Source organism: Nomascus leucogenys, chromosome 22a, assembly GCF_006542625.1.
Source record: "Nomascus leucogenys isolate Asia chromosome 22a, Asia_NLE_v1, whole genome shotgun sequence".
Classification (NCBI taxonomy): Eukaryota; Metazoa; Chordata; class Mammalia; order Primates; family Hylobatidae; genus Nomascus; species Nomascus leucogenys.
In genome coordinates, this window is record NC_044402.1 from 53534869 (window position 1) to 53562026 (window position 27158).

The 27158-nt window shown below is 43.1% G+C and overlaps 1 protein-coding gene across 1 annotated transcript; it reads right to left on the reverse strand.

The window, feature by feature from the left end:
* Nucleotides 1-6201: 6201 nt before the first annotated feature.
* On the reverse strand, nt 6202-20705 carry LOC100581510 (HLA class II histocompatibility antigen, DRB1-3 chain-like). Its single transcript, XM_030803112.1, is given in 7 exon segments — nt 6202-6536; nt 7302-7325; nt 7797-7907; nt 8592-8873; nt 12216-12408; nt 12411-12487; nt 20538-20705. Coding segments are annotated over 7 exon segments (801 nt in total). The 5' UTR covers nt 20638-20705; the 3' UTR covers nt 6202-6522.
* Between the last annotated feature and the right edge of the window lie 6453 nt (nt 20706-27158).

Here is a 27158-nt window from a genome sequence, read left to right on the forward strand (position 1 = left end):
GCATTTGAGAATCCATTAGTGTGATTCACTACATTAACTGAAGGAAGGAGAATACACATGCAACAACCTGGATAGAGTCACGAAATATGATTGACAGAATTCAGCACTTGGCCTTAATTTTTAAAAAACCTGTTTTCAAACTTGTGTTAAAAAGATATTTCTTCAGCCTGAGAAATGATAGCTACCCGATTGCACACATTAGTCTCAGCAGTGAAATATTTAAAACTGTCTCCTTCATATCTGGAGTACTAGAGGAGTTAGCCAATGATAATGGCAAGAAAAATATATCAAAGAGATAATAATTGCATCCAGGTAAAATGGTCATTATTGACTGTTGACATAATCAGGTACTTAGAAAATAAAAACAATAGACAAGCTCATAGATTTAATAAGTAAATTTAAATAATGTTGCTGATTACAAAGTCAGTATACATTAAATCAATTGTTATTGATATAGTTTGGATGTTTGTCCCCTCCAAATGTCATGTTAAAATGTAACCTCCATTGTTGGAGGTGAGGCCTGGTGAGAGGTATTTTGGTCGGGCGAGGGGGAGATCCTTCGTCAATGGCTTGGTGCCATCCCAGCTGTAATGAGTGAGTTCTCACTCAGTTCACATGAGATCTGGTTGTTTAAAGGAGTGCGACTCTTCCCCACTTTCTCTGTGCTCCTGCTCTCACCATGTGATACCCGGGCTCCCCTTTCCTTCCCCCAAGATTGTTAGCTTCCTGAGGCCCTCACCAGAAGCAATTGCCAGCACCACACCTCCTATACAGCCTGCAAAACCCTGAGCCAGTTAAACCTCTTTTCTTTATGAATTACCCAGCCTCAGGTATTTCTTTCTGGCAATGTAAGAATGGACTAACACAATTATGCTTTATCATAAACAAATAGAAAACAAAACCAACAAAATAATGTTATCGATTTCCTCACCTCTTTGCTTTTTTCTTCTACTTTTTTCAACTTAAATTTGCTTTTTTTATTATTAAGTTAAAAACTCACATCTGGCCGGGTGCAGTGGCTTATGCCTGTAATCCCAGCACTTTGGGAGGCCGAGGCGGGCGGATCACGAGGTCAGGAGATCGAGACCATCCTGGCTAACACGGTGAAACCCCGTCTCTACTAAAAATACAAAAAATTAGCCGGGCGTGGCTGTGGGCACCTCTAGTCCCAACTGCTCGGAAGGCTGAGGCAGGAGAATGGCGTGAACCCGGGAGGCAGAGCTTGCAGTGAGCCAAGATGGTGCCACTGGACTCCAGCCTGGGCGACAGAGCGAGACTCCGTCTCAAAAAAAAAAAAAAAAATTCACACCTTTGATTTTTATATATTTATCCTTTTATAATACAGGCATTTAAAACTAAATATTTTTCTCTAAGGACTGCCTTGGTTGCGTCTCGAAAATTTTGAAAATTCATTTTAGTATTATTTTATTTAAAATTATTTTCTAATTTCCTTCTGATTTCCTCTTTGACAAGCCACAGATTATTTAGAAATGTATTATTTTACTTCCAAAAATTTGGGCAGTTTTCTCAATCTTATTAATTTGTAATTTGATAAGATTTTCTTCAGAGAATATACTCTGTATGATTTTATTCTTGTGAAAGTAATTGAGACCAGTTTTATAGTCATACTATTTGTTCTATTTCATGGATTATCTTTGTGCAATGTAAATAAATAAATATTCTGTAGTTATCAGATGTTGTCAATTTATGTCAATTATAAATGCCAACTTATCAAGATGGTTGAAAGATTGTTCCCTTCTTGATTTCCTTCCTGATCTTTGTTTGCACGAAGCTACAGAGATGTTTGTTGTCTTCTATCTACCTCCCTAGTTCCCACAGCACCAGCATGAAGTCAGAAAAAGTTCTGGAAGGAGAATCAGCTGGCAGAGTAAAGTAGATACATATTATTCAGGGGGCCTCCATAGATTGTAATGCATCACACAAGCCCACGGGGCCATTTACAACTCAGCTGGTTTGTCCTTACTCCCTCACAATCTCCCTTTCTCAGCCAGGCTCAATCTTCCACCCATGTTAAGATTCAGTAGATGGACCAAAGAATAAGAGTGGACACTTGTCCCTGCTCACCTAGGTGGAATTCGTTCATCTCTGGAATTTGGAAGTTTTATACTTTTTGATCCACGGCTGGTTAAAATTTTAAACATAGGATTATTTTCCAGTTTATCCATTTAGTTTAGTCTATGTATCTTTTTGCTCTTACAGTAACAGTGACAATTCTTGTAATTTTCCACCTCCTAACTGGCATTATGGTTTATGATTTTTTCCAACCCATGTTGATAGTCCTACAAAATTTACTTAAAGCCCTGAATATTATTCCTTTCTGTGGCTATACCACAGTTTATCTTTCTTCTATCTAAATGTAGAGAATGTTTCTTTTCTCCCGTTACATTTTTTTTATGTCATCATGGACGTAGGAGGAAGAATTTACCGAGACTGTAACAACCTAGAGTGGAAATACTATGTTATCCTAACCACTCACAGGGTTACACCAATATATGCTCACAGTGCCCCACACAGCACCAAATGTCATCCTGCAGTGTGCTGTCACTTCACATACTGCATAGTTTTTAGGAGGTACAAAATTTTTGTAATCAAGACAAATTAATCAATTTTTCTTTTTGAATTTGGAAATGTTTTTGTTATTCCAAACCGTGGCTCAACAAGCGACCAATTTTATGTCTCCTTGGGCTCACGTAGGATTATTCTTTAAGGCCGATGTTTAGAATGGGATTTTTGTTGTTTTCATCAGCATGTAACAATTGTATTTTGAGTTTTAATAGATACTACTACACTGCCTTAACTCAAAATCCTAATAATATGAGTCTATTCCCTTAGAATCTTCTAAATTCTTGATTTTAAAACAATCTATTGTACTTGCCAATTTTGATGTATGAGAAATAGTTTATTGCATTGCTGTTTGAATTTGGATTTTTCTGTTCATTGGTGAGTTTGAGCAAATATTTATATTTATCGACTATTAGAATATTCTCTTCTATAGTGAGTCTATATCCTTTGCCCAATTATCTATGGCATTTTCATGAATTTATTTATTGATTAGTTAACAATTTTTCATAAGGAAGTTAGCCCATTGTCTGCCTTTCTTGATCAAAATTTTTCCTGAGTGTCATATACTTCTTTTAATTTTGTTATTTTCTTAATGCAAATAAATCAGTGATTTTCTTCAAATATTTTTTCATTTGTGTCTTTTGGATTTTATCTTGCTTACAAAGTCATTTTTTAAAAACGGAATATTTTAACAGGTTTACTAAAGCATAATTTACATACTACAAAATTCACTCATCATATATATAAAATTGAATGATTTGAGTAAATTAATAGATTTGTGCAATTATCACAACAATCCAGTTTTAGAACATTTCTGTCATGTCCAAAATTTCTCTGTTTATACTTAAGTCCCACTGAGACCCCAAACCCTAGGCACCCAATGATCTGCTTTTTGTGTCTATAAATTTACCTTTTCTAGATATTTCAAGTAAATGAAATCATATGACATGTAATCTTTTGTGTCCAATTTGCTTCACTTAGTTAACATTATTGAAGTTCACCAGTTTTGTAGTATGTATCATCATTTTGTTTCTCTTCTTTCATTCCTTTTTATTCATGTTGTCTTTTTTCATTTGTGTAAATTTGTAAGGTACAAGTGTAGTTCTGTTGCCTGCATAGATTGCATAGTGGTGAAGTCAGTGTTTCTGCAGTATCCATCACCCAAATCACATGCATGGTACCCATTAAGTAATGTCTCATCATCCACAGTGCAAGGGTTGAAACTTGCCTTGGTTTGAAAACTACGCTTATGTTCATGGTGTCTCCCCTGCCAGATAAGTCTATTTTTGCCCCCTTTTATTGTTGAATGATATTGCCTTGCCTGGATGTAGTAGAATTTTGTTTATCTATTTACTAGTTGAAGGATATTTGAATTGTTTTCAGTTTTGGCCAACTATGGCTAAGGCTGTTCTGAACCCTTGAACACGTATCTTTGTAAGGACCTACGTTTTTATGTCTCTTAGGCAGATTCCAAAGAATAAGATTGCTGGGTCATAGGGCAAACATATGTTAAACTTTTTAAGAAATTGCCAAATTACCAGGTATTCGTAAAATCATATACTCCCACCAGCAACACGTAAGGGTTTAGAAAGTCTTTTTGTCTTCAAACATAATTATAATGAGGATGATAGTATTAGAAATAACATCTGTCTTGGTAATTTTATATTTTCTCTTCATGTTTCAAGTTTTATTTATCCAGGATCTATTTAGTGAAAGAAATGAGTTTGGAATACAACTTACAAAAAATGAAACTAAATATCAACTCTTTCTGTTTCTAATTCTAGACTCCGTTTTACTAACATATTTAATTTAAAAAAATCAGTAACAAATGCATTTTTAAAAGTAAATGTATGCTATGTTTTAGCGCCTTATAGAGCTAATCATTCATTATTCTAATTTTTTTCAATAATTTCCCTGGAAAATATATTTACCTTATAAAATAACATGTCAGCATACTTGAGTTCTAAAAACAATCCTGTTTGCTTGCTTTTTTGTTTTATTGTAATTGAGTTAATGGTTGACATTTAATAACTCTCTATATGTGTATATATGTGTGTGTATATACACATATATACATATATATACATATATACATACACACACACACACACACACACACACATATATATAAAGACCCAAAACCCTGAATTGAGGGTGCCTATCAGGAATCCACACGTCTTCATCTGGAAGTTAACTCAAATACTTACAACCTGATAATACCACAATCTATCATTTCCCTACCCTGAAATCAATTTCTGCTACTCCCGCCACCATGTCTTTATTTTTAAAAATATATGATTTTGCTCCTTTTCTTCCCATGTGCATCAGGCCCACTCTGCAAAGGTTGAATCCTGGCTTGTCTGAGCCCGTGTGATCCCACGGTCATTCCAATGTATGAGAAAGTGGGTACTGGGAACACTCTGGAAACAGTTTAGTTGCTCCTTATAAAGGCACACAGGAGAAAGGAGTATCCTTTTCCTGCCTCTGGGAGTTGTTGTGAAAGAATAAGAAACCTAAAGCTGCGGCATGGGTCACCCTACCATCTCAGGAAAGCTGACATACTGTGTGTGATAGAGAGATGAGCTATGAAGTTCTTGGGTCGCTGGTGATGCCCCTGGCCTGCTGAGTTGAGCAACCCTGGAGATGCCCAGCCTTGGATCTATCAGCTATGTGAGATAATGGTTAAAGAAAAATAAAGCCCAGTAGATGGGATTTCCTGCTATTAGCAGCAGAAGGCATCTTCATTGAAATATTCATTCCACACATTTTGGTTCTACCTTGTAATTCCACACCACAAGTCTCATATAAAATGAGAAAATCATTTCCTCAACTTAGGAAATGAGGTCTGTTTGTTGCAATTCTGTGATCAAACAGACCAGACATAATTATCAGCTTAATATATTTCGATAGGACTTATACTCTTACAGGATTTATATGTACTTGTACTGCTATGTATGCACAAGTAACATGTAACTAAAAATAAGACATGCATAAAAACAACTTCTAATTTGATTGAAAATAAAATAACAGTCGTCTCTGACAGTGGAGAAATTATGCTCAAATGATTACTTTGAAATAGATCTCTGAATTATGTACTTTTAGATTTGACATTTCATACTGACTCTCAGATAGAACATAATGGAGAACGCTCCGTCTTCTAAACGTGTCTTTCTCTGAAATCTCTACAAGTCCTTTGATAACACTATATTATTGAAGTCTCTGGAGTGAAACACTATACACTAATTTACAGTTATAAATACAAAAAATCATAGATGGGGTGAAGAAAGAGTTCTGATTGACTTGCTGGCTAGTTTCTCATCTCAGGTTTGCCCAGTTTGTTTCAGTTGTTATAGTCTGTTCTCAGTTTCTATGCATTGCCTTTTTAAATGTTAAGTTTACTTTTTTAATTGACAAGTAAAAATTGTATAGTATATTTATGTTGTACAGCATGAAGTTTTGATATATGCCTATAGTGTGGAATGTCTAAATCACGCTATTTAACATATACATTACCTCACATACTCATGACATATACATGAAAATCATTATTCTATTGGGAAATAACCTTCCCTTTTTCTTTTCATTTTTTGTCTTTGGAGCCAAATGGACCCGATGATATTTAACTCCATCTTTGAGAAACATTTAATAATGTAATGTGTTTGTGGTACAGGGTGAGTACAGATGCACAGGAGGCCACAGGATTTAGGCAAAGAGGAGCACAAAAGTTGAGGATGAGGTGCTGCCATCAGTGCTGGGACTTCAGGCCAAGGGCAGGAGCTGAGGAAGCCACAAGGGAGGACATTTTCTACAGTTGCTGAACCAGTAGCAACCAGGTCCTGAGAAAGCCCTCTCTGGTGGAAGAATAACAGCCAGCAGGAAAGCTTTTCATCCTGCAAAGCTGGAGCAGGAGGTTCTTCCTTGAATGTGGTCATCTGCACTTCAGCTCAGGAATCCTGCAAAAGACAGAGGAGAATGTTGTTTTCAACCTGGCTCTACTAACAGTTTCTTTTCCCCTCTTTCAAGGGCTCAGATGAGATGAGAGCACTGCAGGAAGAAGAAAAACAAGTTCCCGAGTCTCCCAGAGCCAATAGTCCCGCAGAGCACAGGCCTTTTCTAAGTGGAGAGGAGGAATTTTGGTGTAAATTGCCTGATCAGAAATTTGGATCCAAAGTCTTTCCTATTATTTCTGTCTCATGCCTTATCACCTCTACCATCATTCTAGTGTGTCCTGAGTTTGTTCCTTCTGGTGGGTTCAGGGTCTGGCTGACTTCAAGAATGAAGCCACAGACCCTTGGAGTGAGTGTTATAGCTCTTAAAGTTGGCACAGACCCAAAGAGTGAGCACAAGATTTACTGTGAAGAGCAAAAGAACAAAGCTTCCACAGCATGGAAAGGGACCTGAGCAGGGTTGCCGCTGCTGGCTGGGGTGGCCAGCTTTTATTCCCTTATTTGTCCCCGCCCATGTCCTGCTGAATGGTCCATTTTAAAGAGTGCCGATTGGTCCATTTTACAGAGTGCTGATTGGTCCATTTTACAAACATCTAGCTAGCCACAGAATGTCAATTGGTGTGTTTTTACAGAGCACTCATTGGCGCATTTAGAAATCTCTTGTAAGACAGAAAAGTTCTCCAAGTCCCCACCCAACCCAGAAGTCCAGCTGGCTTCACCTCTCACTACAGAAACCGAATCTGTGTCTAAAAGAGGATTAAAAGGTATTACCTGTTGGCTGAAGTCCAGAGTGTCCTGGGAAAAAGAGGAAACGATATACACTTAAAAGATATTGAAGCAAATCTGTCCTCCAACACAATGTCCCAGCCCCAGATCTCCCACCTGAGATTTCTCTAACACCACAACCCACACCAACCAGGGCAGAGAAGAGCAGAAACAGACCATGTGACCCATGAAGCGTGAAGTGTCTGTCACAGGATCCAGTGTAATTCCATTAACCTTAGTGGCTCTTCCTTAATTTGCTCCAGGGTCTCAAACCAAAGGACCCCTACTTGTTAACCTTCCTCTCGTCTCTGCAGGCCACAAACTATCATGCTTTGACATAGTAACCATGCACTATTTCTGGATTAGCAGGACAGTAGAGCCATTTGGGGAAAGAAAGGCTTTATTCAGGGCCACTCATGTACTGAGAACTAACCTCAGCAAAGCCATAGTTCCTCCTGCAGGAAAGCCTATGGAGAGAGCCAGCTACCAAAGGCTCCTCACCTTTCTGATTCCTGAAGTAGATGAACAGCCCGGCCCCAAGGAAGAGCAGGCCCAACACAAGGCCCCCGACTCCACTCAGCATCTTGCTCTGTGCAGATTCAGACCGTGCTCCTGAGAGAGGAAGCCAGGTTTAGTGATGTTCATTCCAAATGGAACCTCTTTAATTGAGACTCTAAGATTCAGAGCTTTGAAAATGGGGAAGAAGGCTGCCCCACAAGAGCTAAAATAACTAGCCATTTCTGGAGAAAAAAAGGATTTCAAATCACACTGAACGGTTACAAGGTGCAGATATCAAACTCATTAAAATATTACAGCATTGATGTAAGGCACGAGTTCAACATCTGATCCACAGAAAGCCTGAGACTCAAGGAGGCTAAGTAGTTTGTGTAAAGTGACAGAGATAATAAAAGGCAGAGCTGAGATTGGACTCCCCTCATGTCAGGTAGGCCCCTACACTTCTCCTCTTCCCAGATCAAAACAAGTAACTCAGAGCAGCAGCACCAGAAACTCAGTCTCAGACCCAGAGGCAGGGCCTGGACCCTGGGGAGAGTGGGTGACCCTGACCTGTGACATCATGGGGAGATTAAAAAAAAAAAAAGGCATGACTGATTCCGCAGACGGTACAGGTGTTTGTAGAAACTGTTACAGGGCTATCCCCAGTGACCTGTACTGATGGAGATGAGAACATGGAGCAAATGAAAATAGGATGTGGGAGAGGAGAAACCTGACACTTAGGGATTAGCACAGTCCCCTTCTTGGTGGGTGAGAAATGTATGAAGTCAGAAAGCTGCTCACTCCATTCCACTGTGAGAGGTCTCGTTACGCTTGGGTGCTCCACTTGGCAGGTGTAAACCTCTCCACTCCGAGGAACTGTTTCCAGCATCACCAGGGTCTGGAAGGTCCAGTCTCCATTCTGGATCAGGCCTGTGGACACCACCCCAGCCTTCTCTTCCTGGCCATTCCGGAACCACCTGACTTCAATGCTGCCTGGATAGAAACCACTCACAGAGCAGACCAGGAGGCTGTGGTGCTGCAGGGGCTGGGTCTTTGAAGGATACACAGTCACCTTAGGGTGGACTAGGAGAAAAAATGGTAGAGGGAATGAGTCAGGAAGACAGAGTAATTCTCCTGGTTTGGCTGTTTGTCTGCTTCTCTGCAAACCCAGGCTCTGACCTTGACGAGGCCTCCAGCACAGCTGGCCATGTGGCCTTACAGTGTCATCAGCCTGGAATTTAATCTTGATAGTGAGGACCCATTAGATTTGAGAGATGTGAAAAATTGTGTTTGCTTCTTCATAGCTTGAAACTGGCATGCATTGTGAAAGTGTTTACAAATCTTTCAAAGTACAGAGTGTAGTAATTAAAACTGATATCTGAGCCAGGTTGCCTGGTTCAAATCCAAGGTCTGCCTTTTACTGGTTGATCCTGGAAGAGTTGATTCTTCTGTGTCTCAACTTTGTCACCTACAATGAGGGATTATTATATTAATTTACCTCTTGGGGTTATATGAGGATTAATTTACATAAAATACATAAAACAATGACTGATGATAGCCTTCAATTTATGAGGTCAGAAAGCTTCTCCCTCCATTCCACTGTGAGGGGGCTCATCACACTTGGGTGCTCCACTTGGCACCTATTTATCATCCTTGTACACCTCGACAGAAAAATATGATTTAAAGCAATGTGCATAGACAAAGGGACAGAGTTGGGTACATGAGGAAACCGAGTATGAATTTTTAGGAATACTACTGCCATGCACTCACACCTTAGGACACCACAGAAATGGTTCTACCCCTGGGAAGGTGGGACAGACAGAAATGATTCTCCAAATTTTTACGTTCCTAGAAAAGCATGAGTCCTAAAGCAGAGAGAAGGATTTAGGAGCGTCATTTTAGTTTTGAAAGTTCTTATATTTACATTTAGCTGCTCAGTGTATCCCTTATGCAACACAAGCATAATTATTATCAGGCCTATTGTAAAATGATTTTTCTTTCCAGAATCACATTTAGATTAAGACAGGGTCTGGAACTCGTTACTTGGGGTGCTTATGCCCAGGAAAATCCCTGACACTAGCATACTCTCAATAAATACAATTTCTTAGAAGTAAGGAGAAACCTAGAGACAAAAATACCACAAAATGGTGGATTTAAGATGGATTGTAAATCATTAATAAAATTTTTGCAATACATTTTATTAAATAAAAATATTCAAATTCTTAACATGGAAAAGAATTTTCAAAATCAACATACAAACCACAAACTGGAGCAAATGCTGAATGAAATATCAATAAAGTGTTAATAATCTTACAGTACAAAGAACCCACAAAGTCACTGAGAAAAATACTAAGCCCTCGAGATATTAGACAGTAGATCATTGTCTGTTACCTACCAAATACAATAGGGAATTCTTAGAGCAGTAATTACAACTGGCCAATAAATAGGTCAAAATAATTCAAAAGAATTACAAATGAAAAAATATAAATTAAAAATTAACCAGAAACATACATTTTCAATTTTTGGAGAATGTCATAATAAAGGTCAACAAAGGGGAAAGTGAGGTGAGTTGTGTCACAACTATTATATATAAAAGAATAATATGTAACTACTAGAAAACTATTTGCATTATAATAAAATAGTAACTGTGTGAAAACTTTAATTCAAAAAGTTAGTTTCACAGTCATTTCTACTGTGTAAAAATGTACACACTAAAAAACCAAAAAACTAGTAAGAGATTTAGACCTAAATAAGCTTCAGAGGTGCCTCAGAGGTCTACTCAGTTCCTCTAGAAATTAACCTATTGCTACCATTCAGGACATAGTCGTGGGCAAGGACTTCATGTCTAAAACACCAAAAGCAATGGCAACAAAAGCCAAAATCGACAAATGGGATCTCATTAAACTAAAGAGCTTCTGCACAGCAAAAGAAACTACCATCAGAGTGAACAGGCAACCTACAGAATGGGAGAAAATTTTTGCAACCTACTCATCTGACAAAGGGCTAATATCCAGAATCTACAATGAACTCAAACAAATTTACAAGAAAAAAACAAACAACCCCATCAAAAGGTGGGCAAAGGACATGAACAGACACTTCTCAAAAGAAGACAATTATGCAGCCAAAAAACACATGAAGAAATGCTCATCATCACTGGCCATCAGAGAAATGCAAATCAAAACCACAGTGAGATACCATCTCACACCAGTTAGAATGGCCATCATTAAAAAAACAGGAAACAACAGGTGCTGGAGAGGATGTGGAGAAATAGGAACACTTTTACACTGTTGGTGGGACTGTAAACTAGTTCAACCATTGTGGAAGTCAGTGTGGCGATTCCTCAGGGATCTAGACCTAGAAATACCATTTGACCCAGCCATCCCATTACTGGGTATATACCCAAAGGACTATAAATCATGCTGCTATAAAGACACATGCACACGTATGTTTATTGCGGCACTATTCACAATAGCAAAGAGTTGGAACCAACCCAAATGTCCAACAACGATAGACTGGATTAAGAAAATGTGGCACATATACACCATGGAATACCATGCAGCCATAAAAAATGATGAGTTCGTGTCCTTTGTAGGGACATGGATGAAACTGGAAAACATCATTCTCAGTAAACTATCGCAAGGACAAAAAACCAAACACCGCATGTTCTCACTCATAGGTGGGAATTGAACAATGAGAACTCATGGACACAGGAGGGGGAACATCACATTCCAGGGACTGTTGTGGGGTGGGGGGAGGGGGAAGGGACAGCATTAGGAGATATACCTAATGCTAGATGACGAGTTGACGGGTGCAGGAAATCAACATGGCACATGGATACATATGTAACAAGCCTGCACATTGTGCACATGTACCCTAAAACCTAAAGTATAATAATAAAAAAAAGAAATTAACCTATTGCTTTTACAAACAAACAGCACTCACTTTTATTTCAGAGATTACATGAAGGGTGTGTGCCAGGGACAGTCTGGAACTGGCCTCTTCACATTATCCCAAACCCTCCATACCCCTCAGCTCTCTTCCCCTAAACCTTCACCCCAACCACACACCCCTTACGTTTCCCTTCTCTGCATCTCTAAGGACCCGAGATAATCAAGGTCTCCTCTCTCTCCAGCCCCCTGCACCCACCTCCCATGTTACCTCCCCATAGAGGCCTCCAAGGATAAGAAGCAGCCCCCTCCTGCCTCCCCTCCCACAACAGACACACAGACACACAGACACAGACAAATCCACACTCTACACACACACCTGTGCCCTCAGAACTGCTTGCTCAGGATTGAGAGGATTCTAAATGCTCACAGATGGCACTCTCACACACACACACACACACACACACACACACACACACACACACACACACTCAGATTCCCAGCTCACAGGACCCAGGCCCCCCCCCGCCATGCTCACCTCGCCGCTGCACCGTGAAGCTCTCACCAACCCCGTAGTTGTGTCTGCAGTAATTGTCCACCTGGCCCCGCTTTTGCTCCAGGAAGTCCTTCTGGCTGTTCCAGTACTTGGCGCTAGGCCGCCCCAGCTCCGTCACCGCCCGGAACTCCCCCACGTCGCTGTCGAAGCGCACGTACTCCTCTTGGTTATAGAGAAGTATCTTTGCAGGTACCGCACCCGCTCCGTCCCATTGAAGAAATGACACTCAGACTTAGTCTGCTCCAAGAAAAGTGCTGTGGGGACACGAACGATCCGGTCACACGGGCGGCCTCCTGAGAAGACACTGACAGCGACGCCGCCATCCGGGGCTCCCTGGGCGGGGCGCGGGCACTGGGAACCTTAACCGGCTCCACCCGCAACGCCCACCACCAGCAGCCCAGGGGCTCCTCCTCCGACTTCCTGAGGTGAACGGGGGCCTGCGGGACCACTGGGGAAAACCCCTTCTGATCCCCAGGCTTTTGGGACCCCCTCCCTGCCTCCAGCCTGTTCTGGAGAACTCCAAGCAGGAGTTGGAGGAGGATCCGCCCAGCATCGCAGCCCTCGCTGCCTCCTGGGAGCCTCCACCCCAAAGACACTCTCTGCTCCTTCTCTCATCCCATAGGCTTTACAGGTTCCTTAAACAGCACCCACCGCGTTCATCCTGTGAACGCTTCCTTAGTGATGACCTTGTGCCAGGCCTGCGCTGCGTCTAGGAATCCAAACACGGGAAAACAGACCTCTTCACTCCGCTGGGGGAGCTTGAAGAGCAGTGAAAGCGATGGCCAAAAACCAACCACACAAGATCTTAGACAGGAATGAGAAATGTCGGAAGTGTGGACTTCTAGAGCAGAGAATAATAGGATGATCTCAATTACATTAGGGTGCCATAGAAGGACCCTCTGAAGATGACAGGTTCAGATGTGACTTGACGGGTTAAGCAGGTGTGAGGCAGGGGGCAGAGTGGAGCCCGTGTCTGTTTGGACAAAACGGGAGGCACGTTTCAGGTTTAGGAAATACCATGTACAAAAGCTTGAATTGATGAACTTCTTCAAGAAACTAGAACAAAGTTCACTAAAGCAGAGAGGCTGAGGGGAAGGAGGGTAAGAGATTAGCCCGGAGAAATCACAAGAGGCCAGGTATTGAAAGCCTCGTGGGTAGTGTTAGGATTTTGGATTTAACTAAAGACAATGATAAAGTATCGATAAAGTATGGATAAAGTATGGATATAACTAAAGACAATGATAAAGTATCGATAAAGTATGGATATAACTAAAGACAATGATAAAGAGTTTAAAGGAGAATAAAACCATGATCCCTGTAAATGTCCAGACCTTCCTTTGCATTTCTAAATCCACAAAGCTCAGAAATTCAGTTAAAAAAACTTGTTTCCACAACTCATTTGGCAAATCTCATCTGATAAGGGTAAGTGGTCAAAGGTGTCTCAGAGCTCTTATTGGTGACATGTGCTTCTGTAGTTTCAATACATATAAACATACATACATATATGTGTGAAAATATACACATATGTAAAACACTTTATATATTTTTGATGTTTTTGTCTTTATGTTTGAAGTGTGAAAATGAGAAAAATAACTTAGAAATAATCCTGTGGGTAAAAGTGAAACGAATAAATGGAAGCATTTTACATTGTGAATAATATCAAATGTAGAATCACTACAGAAATCTGAGGCATGTTAGTGAGAAATAATTTCAGCAGCATCACTATTTGTGACTTACAAGAGCAAATTGTTGAAAGTTAATAGAGATAGTGATGACCAACAACTCATGAAAATGTTGAAAAATATTGCATAAGGCAAAAAATAAATATGAAAATATTGAGCTTGCATTGGCTAAATGGATTCAACAAGACAGTGGTTGAATTTATGCAACTGTCTAATTTTTTATAATGAAACAAGCAAAAATAAACCATAAAAAACTGAACTATGTGGTGAATGTGTAACAGATGTGAGCCTAGAATTTTCAGAAAGAGCACAGTGTGAACCAGTGCTCTCAGCCTCAGCACTACTGACATTTTGGACCAGATAATTCTTTGTTGATGGCAGAGGCTGTTCTGAACATTGTGGGTTCTCTAGCAGTGTCCCTGGATTCTACTCATTAAATATCAGAAGAAACCCCTGTTGTGACAACCAAAAATTGTTCCAAACATTGCCACCGTTCCCCAAGGATGATGGGAGGGAAGGGAGGGGTGGTGAACTATCCCTGGGTAAGAACTACAGGTGTGAACCATCTGAAAAACTCTGTGTTGAACAAGCTACTATTAGTTATGGAGCAGCTGAGAATTGCATTGAAGAATATTTGTTGAAAATCTTGGTCCTATGTAAAAAGAATGTTTTGTAGAATTCTGGTCCCAATACAGTGCTATCTTTCCAGAAAACGAACTTGATGAGAACCAAGATTTAATGATTTCCTTGCCTTACCAAGCAGTCACTAATCATATCATTTATCGTTCACATCATCTTTTTTCTTAATTTCTCTGCCACTGGTCCACTAATTATCTGTAGTAATGAATCACAACCACAGCTATTTTATTCCTGTTTAATGCCCCAACTAACTCATTTCTTTCAGGCTTCCACACCCAACAATACTAGCAGGCATCAAATTTCCAGCCTTGGCCAGAGGCAGAACTCTTGGTTTTGTAGTCAAGTCCCCTCAGAAAGGGAGAAACCAAGAAAATGACATTCTCATACAGACAGTTTCAAAAAATGAGCAGGTCCCCAGACTGTGAGCAAGACCTGTGAAAATGTCCCTTTGCCCTTTAGAAATGATGGCAGAGTGGTCAAACAATGTCTATCTTTTCATCCCTAAATTATCTAAGCACTTTCTTTATAGAGACAGAAAGTTAAAATGTAAACGTGTGCAATTGCTGTCACTGTGGCTTGCATGGTTAGCACTGTAATCCATGTCCATGTTTCCCACTTAGGGTTGACAGATTTGGCAAATAAAACCAGAGGATGCCTAGTTAAATCTGGACTTCCAATAAACTATGGTTGTGTATCTGAAATTCAGATCTCACTAGGAACCTGTATTTTATTTGGTAACTCTAGCCCAACTTGCTAGTCAAACCTCAGAAGAAGGAGTGATTTAATACTTCCTTGTGTTCGTCAACACATGACCATTATAGACATACAGAACTTTTAAAATGATAAATGCAAAATGAATGAAAGTTTCTCCCATACATCGGAACTAGCAGCCCTTGCATCTCTGTCCCCACTCTAAGAAACAACCTGGTACATATGAATATCAGAAATTCTGTCAATAATTCAGACACAATATAGTCGCTACTCACTAATGATGGAAAAACTCTCAAACTCTACAATCAGAAAATCTGAATAAAAAGGTGACCTCTTCTACTTGGGTCAATTTTACCAACCATAAGCCTTTTTGTTCTATCAAATGCATTTAATAATAGCATAATCCTCACAGGATTACTGTTAAGTGTAAAATTAAATGATGACTCTTCTTAGCACTGATCACATAATAAACACACAAATATATTCCCATTTTAACTTTCATAATCCCTATAACTGCAGCTCACATTATTTTTTGTATTCCTTAATTCTAAAGCAATTAGTATCTTCATCATGATTTTGCAATTGTCTTCTGTTCTTCTATGAGTTTCATAAAGAATTGTCATTCTGAAAACACAGGGCAGAAACACTGGTTTATATCTAACAAGCAGTACACCTAAACCTCACACAAAAGGCATCTGCTGACATAGAAGAAAGGGACTTTCTATATGCTCAGATTTAAACTGCAATCTGATTTCCAGCACTAAATTTGTAATACTGGGTTTTACTTATAACCTCTCAATTTTAGATTCCAGAGATGTATATGTTTTTAAACACCACAGATACAACAGGATCATTATTGAAATTGCTACTGAAATCCATAGGCCTGGTACACAGTCACTGCAAAATGTTACATGGCATATACTGATGGCGACCAGATTCATTTTATTTATCACTCCATTCTCATGACCCAGAGTAATAACTGGTATATTCCATGTCACTAATAAATATTGGCTGTGTGAAATACTGGCTGTGTTAAATATTGGCTGTGTGATGTTTTGCATGAGTAGTCTCCAGGGGCACACAGGGGCTGTCCAGTATTTCCTTGCTAATGGCTGAGCATCTCTGGTTCACAGGTCCTCCTCCGTCTCTTCAGCTTCTTTAGCCTTTTCCTTTAGATTCAGCTGGCTTCCTGAACCCAGAGCACAGTCCTTCCCTGAAGCTCTCCACTTAAAACAGTCAACCTTAACCTCGTCCTCACTTCTGCTCGCTCTTCAAATGGTCCAATCCAGTTTCCTCCCTGGATACTCCATTGACTGCAAATATCAACTCCAGCAAACCCAGCACTTGCTTCTCTGTCACATTCTCACTTCCCCCTCCGCTTAGTGGTACTCACCACAATTGTCCTCTCCCTTCCCCTTGAAAAAAAATATATTTTCCATGACTTACACTCATTATGTTCTCTTGGTTTTCCTCCAACATCCCTGGGCTCTTTCTCAGCCCACTTTGCTGGCCTGTGCCCTCTTCTTTTTTCTCCACACAATCCATCTCCCTATGTATCCTCTTCCACTCCCTGGAATTTAACACACTACACTTATTGATGCTGCCAACATAAACATCTGAAGCCCTGGCTTCACCATGAGTCTATTAAATGCCACTGACCTTCTGATTGCTCCACATAAATGTCAATAAATCATCTCAAATTTAAACAAAACTTTTATTTCCAATCACCCACTTCAAGTCATTTCCTCCCATGGTTTTTCCTATCTCAATAAACAACACTATCACCCACTTATTTGTCAAAACAAAATCCTCAGGAATAAACTTGATTGTTCTACCCCCTTTACAGTAATTCATTAACAAGCTAAGAAAAAATACATGCTGAGTCTGTCCACTTTATCTTTTTCACTTCGTCTTTATCACTAATGCACTCCATGAAGCCACAAGCCTGTTTTCCCTGGAGAATTCCCTGCTGTGCTCCTAAATAGTCTTCCTGACCACTTGTGAACCCCAACAATCCAATCCCCACAGAGTAGCTAGAATTAATTTTAATAATTGAATATAAGCTGGGCGCAGTGGCTCACGCCTGTAATCCCAGCACTTTGGGAGGGTGAGGCGGGTGGATCACGAGGTCAGATCGAGACCATCCTGGCTAACACAGTGAAACCCCATCCCTACTAAAAATACAAAAAGTAGCCGACTGTGGTGGCATGCACCTGTGGTCCCAGCTACTCAGGAGGCTGAGGCAGGAGAATTTCTTGCACCTGGGAGGTGGAGGTTGCAGTGAGCCCAGATTGTGCCACTGCAATCTAGCCTGGGCAACAGAGTGAGATGCTATCACAAAAAAAAAAAAAAAAATAAGTTGAATATAAATTGACTCTCCTTGTAACCATACAGTATCTTCTTACATCTATTTAAATAAAATTCAGTGCGGGCGTGGTGGCTCACTCCTGTAATCCCAGCACTTTGGGAGGCCAAGGCAGACAGATTATCTGAGGTCAGGAGTTCGAGACCAGCCTGGTCAACATGGTGATACCCTATCTATACTAAAAATACAAAAAAATTAGCCAGGTGTAGTGGTGGGTGCCTGTAATCCCAGTTACTTGGGAAGCTGAGGCAGGAGAATCACTTGAACCCGGGAGATGGAGGTTGCAGTTACCTGAGATTGCGCCATTGCACTCCAGCCTGGCCAACAAGAATGAAACTCCGTCTCAAAATAAATAAATAAATAAAATTTAAAAATATATAAAAATAAAATAAAATTCCAATTTTTTACCGTGTACATCAGAGCCTATAAAGATGAGACTCCTGACTTCCTCTCTGTGTCCCACCTCATCTTCTGCCTCTCCATTTCCTTGCTTTCTATACATCAGCCCCTCTAGCCTTCTTTCTCTCCCTCCACATAATTTCCCACATCAGTGCTTTCCCTCGATTCGGTCTCCCTGGAACTTTCGTCCCTTAGATCTTCACGACTCTCTACTTATTTTGTTGCCTCAGCTGAATGTCACTTTCTCAGGTAGAGCTTCCTAAACATACAAACTAAAATAGGTGAATCCATTTCTCTCTTTTTCACACACCTGATGTCTTTTCTTCAGTGCACTATGACTCTCTAACATTTTCTTCTTTGTTAAATGCTTATTGGGTTAGTGTCTGTCTCCTCTACTCTTGTGTAACTTCCATGAGAGTCGGGACCCTCTCTATCTTAATCAAATAGAATGATTTGAACCTAGAATGGAGCCCAGTACACAGTAGCTGCTGAGAAAAATAAGTGTGGTTTACATGAATAAACCAGGGTATGGGAACTGATCACTGTGGGGATCCTGGAAAGCAAGAAGGGGCTCAAGCTCCAGCACTCTTTCATTTTGATCTCACACTAAATCCCTTCTCCTCCTGGTGAGAAATACAGGCAAACTTCTTTCTCCTCTTCTAGTTGGAAGAAGAATTCACAGAAAAAGAAACAGTGATTTAAGAAAGAGGAAATCTTTTTATTAAGAGTCATCTCTTGGCCAGGCGCGGTGGCTCACGCTTGTAATCCCAGCACTTTGGGAGGCTGAGGCGGGCGGATCACGAGGTCAGGAGATCTAGACCACGATGAAACCCCGTCTCTACTAAAAATACAAAAAATTAGCCGGGCGTGGTGGCGGGTGCCTGTAGTCCCAGCTACTCGGAGAGGCTGAGGCAGGAGAATGGCGTGAACCCAGGAGGCGGAGCTTGCAGTGAGCCGAAATTGCACCACTGCTCTCCAGCCTGGGCGACAGAGCAAGACTCCGTCTCAAAAAAAAAAAAAAAAAAAAAAAGTCATGTCTTTTGCCTGGGCACAGTGGCTCACATCTATAATCCTAGCATGTTGGGAGGCTAAGGCAGGAGGATTGCTTGAGTCCAGCAGTTTAAGACCAGACTGGGCAACATGGCAAAATCTCATCTCTACCAAAATTACAAAAATTAGCTGGGCGTGGTTGCCTGCCTGTATTCCCAGCTAATCTGGAGGCTGAGGAGGGAGGATTGCTTGGGCGTGAGAGGCAGAGGTTGCAGTGAGCCTCGATCGCACCACTGAGCTACAACCTGGGTGACAGAGCCAGGCCTTATCTCAAAGAGAAAAATATTATCTCTTTCAATGGATCTCATAGCGCTAAGGATCTGTGCAAGCTTTAGAAATTTTTGGAAGTGATGACAACATAGCTGGGGAAAAATAGAGAAACTGGAGAAGAGGTAAGCAGACATGGCTAATTAAGGAAAGCTGAGGGCATGATGGGTGAACCTATGAAATTTAGGACAAGATCCCAGTAAGACAATGAGTTCCCAGGACTTGCCCACTGACTTTCAGCCCTATGGGATGTGAAAAATGTCCACATTCTCTCTGTAACCCCACACAGAGCATATAGTTTGAACATTATTAAATTTCTGATATTTGATTGTTTTTGACTTACAAAAATAGAATTTCATATAATTTGTATTACATTAGTTAAATCTCTTCTGTCATGTGTAATTAGAGAATGTAGGAGACGTAGGAGAAACAAGTATAGAAAGGTTAAAAAGATTCGTAATAAACAAGAACCTGGGCCAGTTTTTCAGAGGATGCCTTAAGTTCTTTACGCACCAAAGAATACCTCATAAGTGCTCTGTACCTGTAAGGTGACTCCAAGTACTAAAAATCTCAGCTTCAGTTCCAGGGATTTTTTTCCCCATGAGAAAGAAACAGCACTAAGTATAACTTCTGTCAGAGAACCTACATACACTACAGGGGTACAGGCTTTATAAACATTGGCGTTCAGAAAGAAAAGAAAGGAGACAATGGGAAGACCACTGGGTCCATCCTCACGTATGAGGAAGAGGGGCCAACACCACAGGTCCTGTGGTGGACATAATAAAGGATCGTCTAGGAGAGACCCTTTGAATTCCTTTGACTCCCACAAAATTTTCAGTAAAAACTTCCTTTTGTCTGACATAAGTCAACATACGCTGTATGGGGAATTTATTTTAGCATCCTTATTTCTAAATCCTCTAAAGACCTTGAGGACATGTGATGCAAAGTTTTTATTGGTGGAGATTTGAAAAAGAAATGACCTATATGGAGGCCCCTTACACAAGTCTCATGCAGAGGGCAAGTAGCCAAGCTCCTTTTGTGGTGGAAATAATTTGGGATCCAATGATAAAGATGGGCAATCTCTGAAGAAAATGTCACAATTTCGTAAGAGACATGGCCTGGGCACGATGTTAACAAAACTCCCTATTTTCCCCTCCCCATAGGAGCTCAGCACACACAATGTGCACTTACATCGGGTGTCCCCAGCCAAAGCCAGCGGGGAGCTCAGCACCATCAGTGTCACTGTCAGAGCTGCCATGCAGGAGCCTCCAGGGAGCCTCAGACACAACATGCTGGGGAAGAGGACAGGACCAGGGGACAGAGGAGCAGGCAAGTCTCACTCAGGAAGAACTATGACCCCCCTCCACCCACATTCCAAATTATAGGGAGGAAGTTACTGATTCCCTTGCTCCTGGATTGGGTAATCTTGTGTTGGAGAACCAATCAGCACCTGAGTTCAATAGCATCATCAGTCGTTAGTCAGAGATGCAGTATGAAGGTCCTCTTCTGAAATAATTTTCTTCTTTAAAGGATTGTTTTAATTTAGTACTTGAAAGGCTTGAGCCAGTTGCATGTAAAACACTTTAATTGGGTCCCTATTGTGAGCCAGCTCTGTGCTGGTCAGTGATGTGTTCACAAGTTTGAGCCTTGTAAGAGCATTCATTTCCCACTTGACAAGACAACTGTTTGCAGAAGTGTGTGAGTGTGTTTAGGAGTAAAGGAGATGGAGGGAACATGGTTGTAAATCCGGAGACCTTTAATCTAGTCCTTATTGCACCATATCTTAATGTCATAGATTTGGGAAAATTACTTCATGTTTCACAGTTGAAATGAAGGCACTGCGATCTTTCAGGTCTTTCAATACTGGAAAATGCTGTGGTTCTCTGGACACCTCAAGGAGCAGCAGCCCTGGGTATCTGATGATATGACAGAATGACAGCTGTTGACTGGAGAGTGTAATCTGCACCTCTTTACAGGTAGGGATGTCTCTAATAAGTTAAAGGAAATCGAAAGTTTTTAATAATTTAATCTGAGTAAAAGGTTTTTTTCAAATGTGTCTCCTGATGCTGCCCTCAAGTTTAGTGGCCCCTCCAAAACACACACAGGCAAGGGGTTTGCAGGGGCCACCTATGTGCAATGGAGGGTCTGAAGGTGCCTTAACAGTGGGATAAGGTCAACTGTGCAATCCAAGTATTCAGGGGTCTGAGAAATCGATCAAAGACTCAACGTCAGCTATTGACAGAACAACTCTATTTTAAAATAATTAATATTTTATATGAAGAGTGTTCAATCCCTCATTCCCGGTTCCCATTAGGATTTCCTCATTTGATTGAGGCTATGGCCCTTTACCATTATGCTTCTCTTGTTTTATTGTAATGGAAGATGTAAGAAGACTTTACTAACTAATACGCTACAGAATGTTCAGGAAAGAGAACCCCAGGGAAAAACTGAATTACATCAGTTGATGTAATCATATAATTTTAAACCTATAATTCAACGTTTATATAATTATTATGCTTTATATTATTATAAATGTAACATCTAAGATTCAGAATGGACTTCAAAGTACGACTATACATATAAAGCTCTGCATTAATTCACACTGTACCACAGTTCTGATAGGCACTCCTTCCTTATGTGCCTTAGTGTTTCCAGGGGCAGGATTCTCTCTATGCTGCCATAAAAATGAGCATTTTACTTTGTACTCAGAATTGTATTAAGGGCTTTCTATACTTCATATTTTTATTTAATTCTCACATCAGCTCAGTAAAATAAACACCCTTTTCATGCTTACAGGTGGAGAGGATAAAAAGATGGAGATAAAACAACTTTTGCAAAGATACAAAGCTGGTAAAAGGTACACTATAGAGTGAACCAACTTATATACCCCTCAGGCTCAGCCACTATATCATACTCCTTCACATTCTATTTCTGAGAATAATGTTCCTTGTATTAAAATTATTTATATCCCTATAATTTATGGGTGTGCATAGCAATAAGACTACTTCTTTTAATGAATGGTAGCATTACATAATTTGAGAAAGATGCTGTGTAGCAATTCTAGTTCCTTCAAAAGAATCCCCTCATCATCATTGACAAGAGGAAGATCCTGTCAAAAAAAAAAAAAAAAAAAAAACACAAAGAAAGAAAAAAGAAAAGAAGAAAGAAATTGTGAAAAAAAGAAACTAACGGTGATGATGGTAATCTAGGAAAGCCATCTAAGGTTCACCTTAGCATTTTAGGAAAAAAGGGTGGTGATGATGGCAGTGGCGAGCTGTCCAGAGTGGCTAGTTGCAGCGGTAAGTTGCAAGTGGTGGTGGCAGGAATGACTGTGGGAGCAGTGGCCATGGTGGGACCCCTGTGCCCCATGTCCCCTGTGCCTCACATCCCTTAGGCAGCCGACTGTGCTGCCCCAACCCTTGAGCAGCCGGCAGGACCCACCCCCAGGCCCGGGGCCTCCACCAGTCCTGCATTCCTGCTCTCATCCTACAGCTGTGGGGAGGGCATGAAGCTGGGGCCATGCCTCAGGGGCCTGGGGTGAGAAGTGGGAGTTGCCCCACTTTGGGGACCCATCCAGCAGCAAGGCCACTGTCCCACCCTGCCGAGGGAGCACTGTTCCCGGGTCTCTGGAGGAGGCTCTGCCTGAGGCCACCCAGGGTCGTGCCCTCGGGGGTGGCCAGCGAGCCTGATGCTCCCCATGGGCAAGCCCTGCTGCGATCTGCTCCCCAAGATGCCTCCCCGGCCCTATCCAGGCTAGGGAGATCCCTGGGCACCCCTGAGTTCTAGGAGAAGATCTTGCAGAGACATCACCTTTGCCCCAGTTGCCGGCCTGGGCCCAGCGAGTGGAGCTGCCCATCCCAGGCTGCGAGGTGTGACACGGGCTACCTGCGGGCTCCACAGATTGGGTGGGAGACCGACCCTCCCGCAGCAAGATCCAGGCCTCTCTGCACTGCACGCCCTCAAGGACGAGAAGGACTCCGTTTCCCTGCAGGAGGTGTCTGCTCCCACTGCCTGGCCTCTCCCCTGGTTTCTCTCAGTTCCGCTCTGATCTCAAAGTGAAGTTGGGCCCAGTCCCGGTGCTGTCACAGCCTGGCCAGGTGTGTGCACACTCAGGGCAGCAGTGACATACCAGTCTCCTGCCACCTCAGCCACGGGGAAGCTGAGGGAAGATGGGCTGAGGGAAACTGGTGTGGCCTACAGGTGCCCCTTGGCATGAGCAGCCTGGTCGCCATGGATAGCGGTGGGAGGCAAACAGCCTCCTGGGCTGAAAGAGGCAGGTTTCTGGTGAGGCCCTGCTAACCAGGCTGGGCTGCCAGTCCTGCTGACAGCAGTGGGAACTTGTGCCTTTTCTGGGCCTGCCCCATGGCCGCCCATGATGTGCACTTCCTCCCCTCTGAGGTCCGTAAAAGCCCTGGGCTCAGGCAGACTTGAGCAAGGGATGGAGAAAGGACAGGGAGATGAGAGATGAACCGCTGCAGAGAGGAGTTGCCCTCCCCAGGGTCTCCTCTCTGCTGAGAACTGAGGAAAGAATAGGACGTTCAGCTGCAGAGAGGGGCTACCCTCTCTGCTGAGAGCTGAACAGGTGTCAGGACAACCTGGCTATGGGGAGGAGCTGCCCACTGCAGGTCTCTGAGCTGTTCTATGGCTTAATAAAGCTGCTCTTTGTCCTGTTCACCCTCCATTTGTCTGCATACCTCATTCTTCCTGGACTCCAGACAAGAACTGGGGATCTGCCAAATGGTGAGGCTAAAAAAGCTGTAACACAAACATGGCTGAAACATGCCCCTTGCTCACCATGTCATTGGCAAAGAGAAGGAGAGAAGAGCTGTGGCTCTTCAGGGAGCCCAAACCTGGGAGCTCACTGAGCCAGGGCTGTGACTCACTTTTTGGGGCCTGTGGTTCCTGGGGTCTCCAAGCTTCCAGGTGCCACGTTGTTCCCCAGTGCCAGCTGTGGAAGCTGCTTGTGGTGTGCCTGGTCCAGCTGCAGCCTCACAGGGAGCTGACACCCATGGCAGCACCTAGAGCTGCCTGCCCTGCACAGACAACCTGCCTGGCTTTGCACAGTGGCTGGACCCCACGCTCAGTTGCTCACACATCCCTCGCCACCTGACTTACCCTTGGCAGGTGTGGGATCCAGGCCGGTAGTGTGAGCTGAGCACTGCATGCCAGGCAATGTGGGTGGAATGAGCCCAGCTGGCCCGAGTAAAACTCAGGCAAAGGCATTACCAGCCACAGGATTCTGGCAAGAAAAGCAACACCCTAATGATCCCGTAATAGTTATATGGTTAGCCTGGCTCTGTTTTCCCCACCAAATCTCATCTTAAACTGTAAGCCCCATAATCTCCACATGTCCAGTGTGGGACCTGGTGGGAGGTGATTAGATCATGGGGGCCATTTCCCCCATGCTGTTCTTGTGATAGTGAGTGAGTTCTCATGAGACCTGATGGTTTTTATAAGTGTTTGACAGTTCCTCTATGGATACATTCTCTCTCACCTGCTGCCATGTAAGATGGCCCCCTTCCTCTTCTGCCATGATTGTAAGTTTCCTGAGGCCTTCCTATCCATACAGAACTGTGAGTCAATTAAACCTTTTTCCTGCCAGGCACAGTGGCTCATGCCTGTAATCCTAGCACTTTGGGAGACCTAGGCGGGTGGATTACGAGGTCAGGAGATGGAGACCCTCCTGGCTAATACAGTGAAATCCCATCTCTACTAAAAATACAAAAATTAGCTGGGGCTGGGTGCGGTGGCTCATGCCTGTAATCCCAGCACTTTGGGAGGCCAAGGTGGGCAGATCACCTGAGGTCTGGAGTTCGAGACCAGCCTGACCAGCATGGAGAAATCCCATCTCTACTAAAAAAATACAAAAATCAGCTGGGCATGGTGGTGCATGCCTGTAATCCCAGCTACTCGGGAGGCTGAGGCAGGAGAATTGCTTGAACCAGGGAGGCGAACATTGCGGTGAGCCGAGATTGTGCCATTGCACTCCAGGCTGGGCAACAAGAGTGAAACTTAGTCTCAAAAAAAAAAATTAACCAGGCATTGTGGCATGCACCTGTAGTCCCAGTTACTTGGGAGGCTGAGGCAGGAGACTTGCTTGAACCCAGTGAGAGGTGACAGTGTGCTGGCAGTCCTCAGAGCCCTTGCTTGCTCTCAGCACCTTCTCTGCCTGGGCTCCCACTTTGGCAGCATTTGAGGAGCTCTTCAGCCCACCGCTGCACTGTGGGAGCCCCTTTCTGGGCTGGCCAGGCAGGAGCCGGCTCCCTCAGCTTGCAGGGAGGTGTGGAGGGAAAGGCATGAGCGGGAACCGGGGCTGCTTGTGTAGCTTGTGGGCCAGCTGAAGTTCCAGGTGGGCGTGGGCTTGGCGGGTCCCCCCACTCAGAGCAGCCGGCCGGCCCTGCCGGCCCTGGGCAATGAGGGGCTTAGCACCCAGGCCAGTGGCTGTGGAGGGTGTACTGGGTCCCCCAGCAGTGCCAACCCACCGGCACTGCGCTCGATTTCTCACCGGACCTTAGCTGCCTTCCCTCTTGCAGGGCTAGGGACCTGCAGCCCGCCATGCCTGAGCCTCCCACCCCCTCCATGGGCTCCTGTGTGGCCCCAGCCTCCCCGACAAGCACCACCCCCTGCTCTACGGTGCCCGGTCCCATCGACCACCCAAGGGCTGAGGAGTGCGAGCGCATGGCACGGGACTGGCAGGCAGCTCCACCTGCAGCCCCGGTGCAGGATCCACTGGGTGAAGCCAGCTGGGCTCCTGAGTCTGGTAGAGATGTGGAGAACCTTTATGTCTAGCTCAGGGATTGTAAACACACCAATCAGCACCCTGTGTCTAGCTCAGGGTTTGTGAGTGCACCAATTGACACTCTGTATCTAGCTGCTCTGGGGGAGCCTTGGAGAACCTTTATGTCTAGCTCATGGATTGTAAATACACCAATCGGCACTCTGTATCTAGCTCAAGGTTTGCAGACACACCAATCAGCACCCTGTGTCTAGCTCAGAGTTTGTGAGTGCGCCAATCGACACTCTGTATCTAGCTGCTCTGGTGGGGCCTTGGAGAACCTTTGTGTCCATACTCTGTATCTAACTGATCTGATGGGGATGTGGAGAACTTTTATGTCTAGCTCAGGGATAGTAAACGCACCAATCAGCGCCCTGTCAGAACAGACCACTCAGCTCTACCAATCAGCAGGACATGGGTGGGGCCAGATAAGAGAATAAAAACAGGCTGCCCGAGCCAGCAGCGGCAACCCGCTCAGGTCCCCTTCCACATTGTGGAAGCTTTGTTCTTTCGCTCTTTGCAATAAATCTTGCTACTGCTCACTCTTTGGGTCCACACTGCTTTTATGAGCTGTAACACTCACTGCGAAGGTCTGCAGCTTCACTCCTGAAGCCAGCGAGACCACGAGCCCACCAGGAGGAAGGAACAACTTCAGACGTACTGCCTTAAGAACTGTAACACTCACCGCTAAGGTCTGCAGCTTCACTCCTGAGCTAGTGAGACCACGAACCCACCAGAAGGAAGAAACTCCAAACACATCCGAACATCGGAAGGAACAAACTCCAGATGCGCCACCTTAAGAGCTGTAACACTCACCGCGAGGGTCCGCGGCTTCATTCTTTAAGTCAGTGAGACCAAGAACCCACCAATTCCGGACACACCAGGAGGCAGAGGTTGCAATGAGCCAAGATCGCACCACTGCACTCCAGCCTGGCGACAGATCAAGATTCCAACGCAAAAAAAGAAAAAAAAAAAAGAAATTTTTTTTTTCTTTGAGATGGAATCTTGCTCTGTCGCCAGGCTGGAGTGTGGTGGCA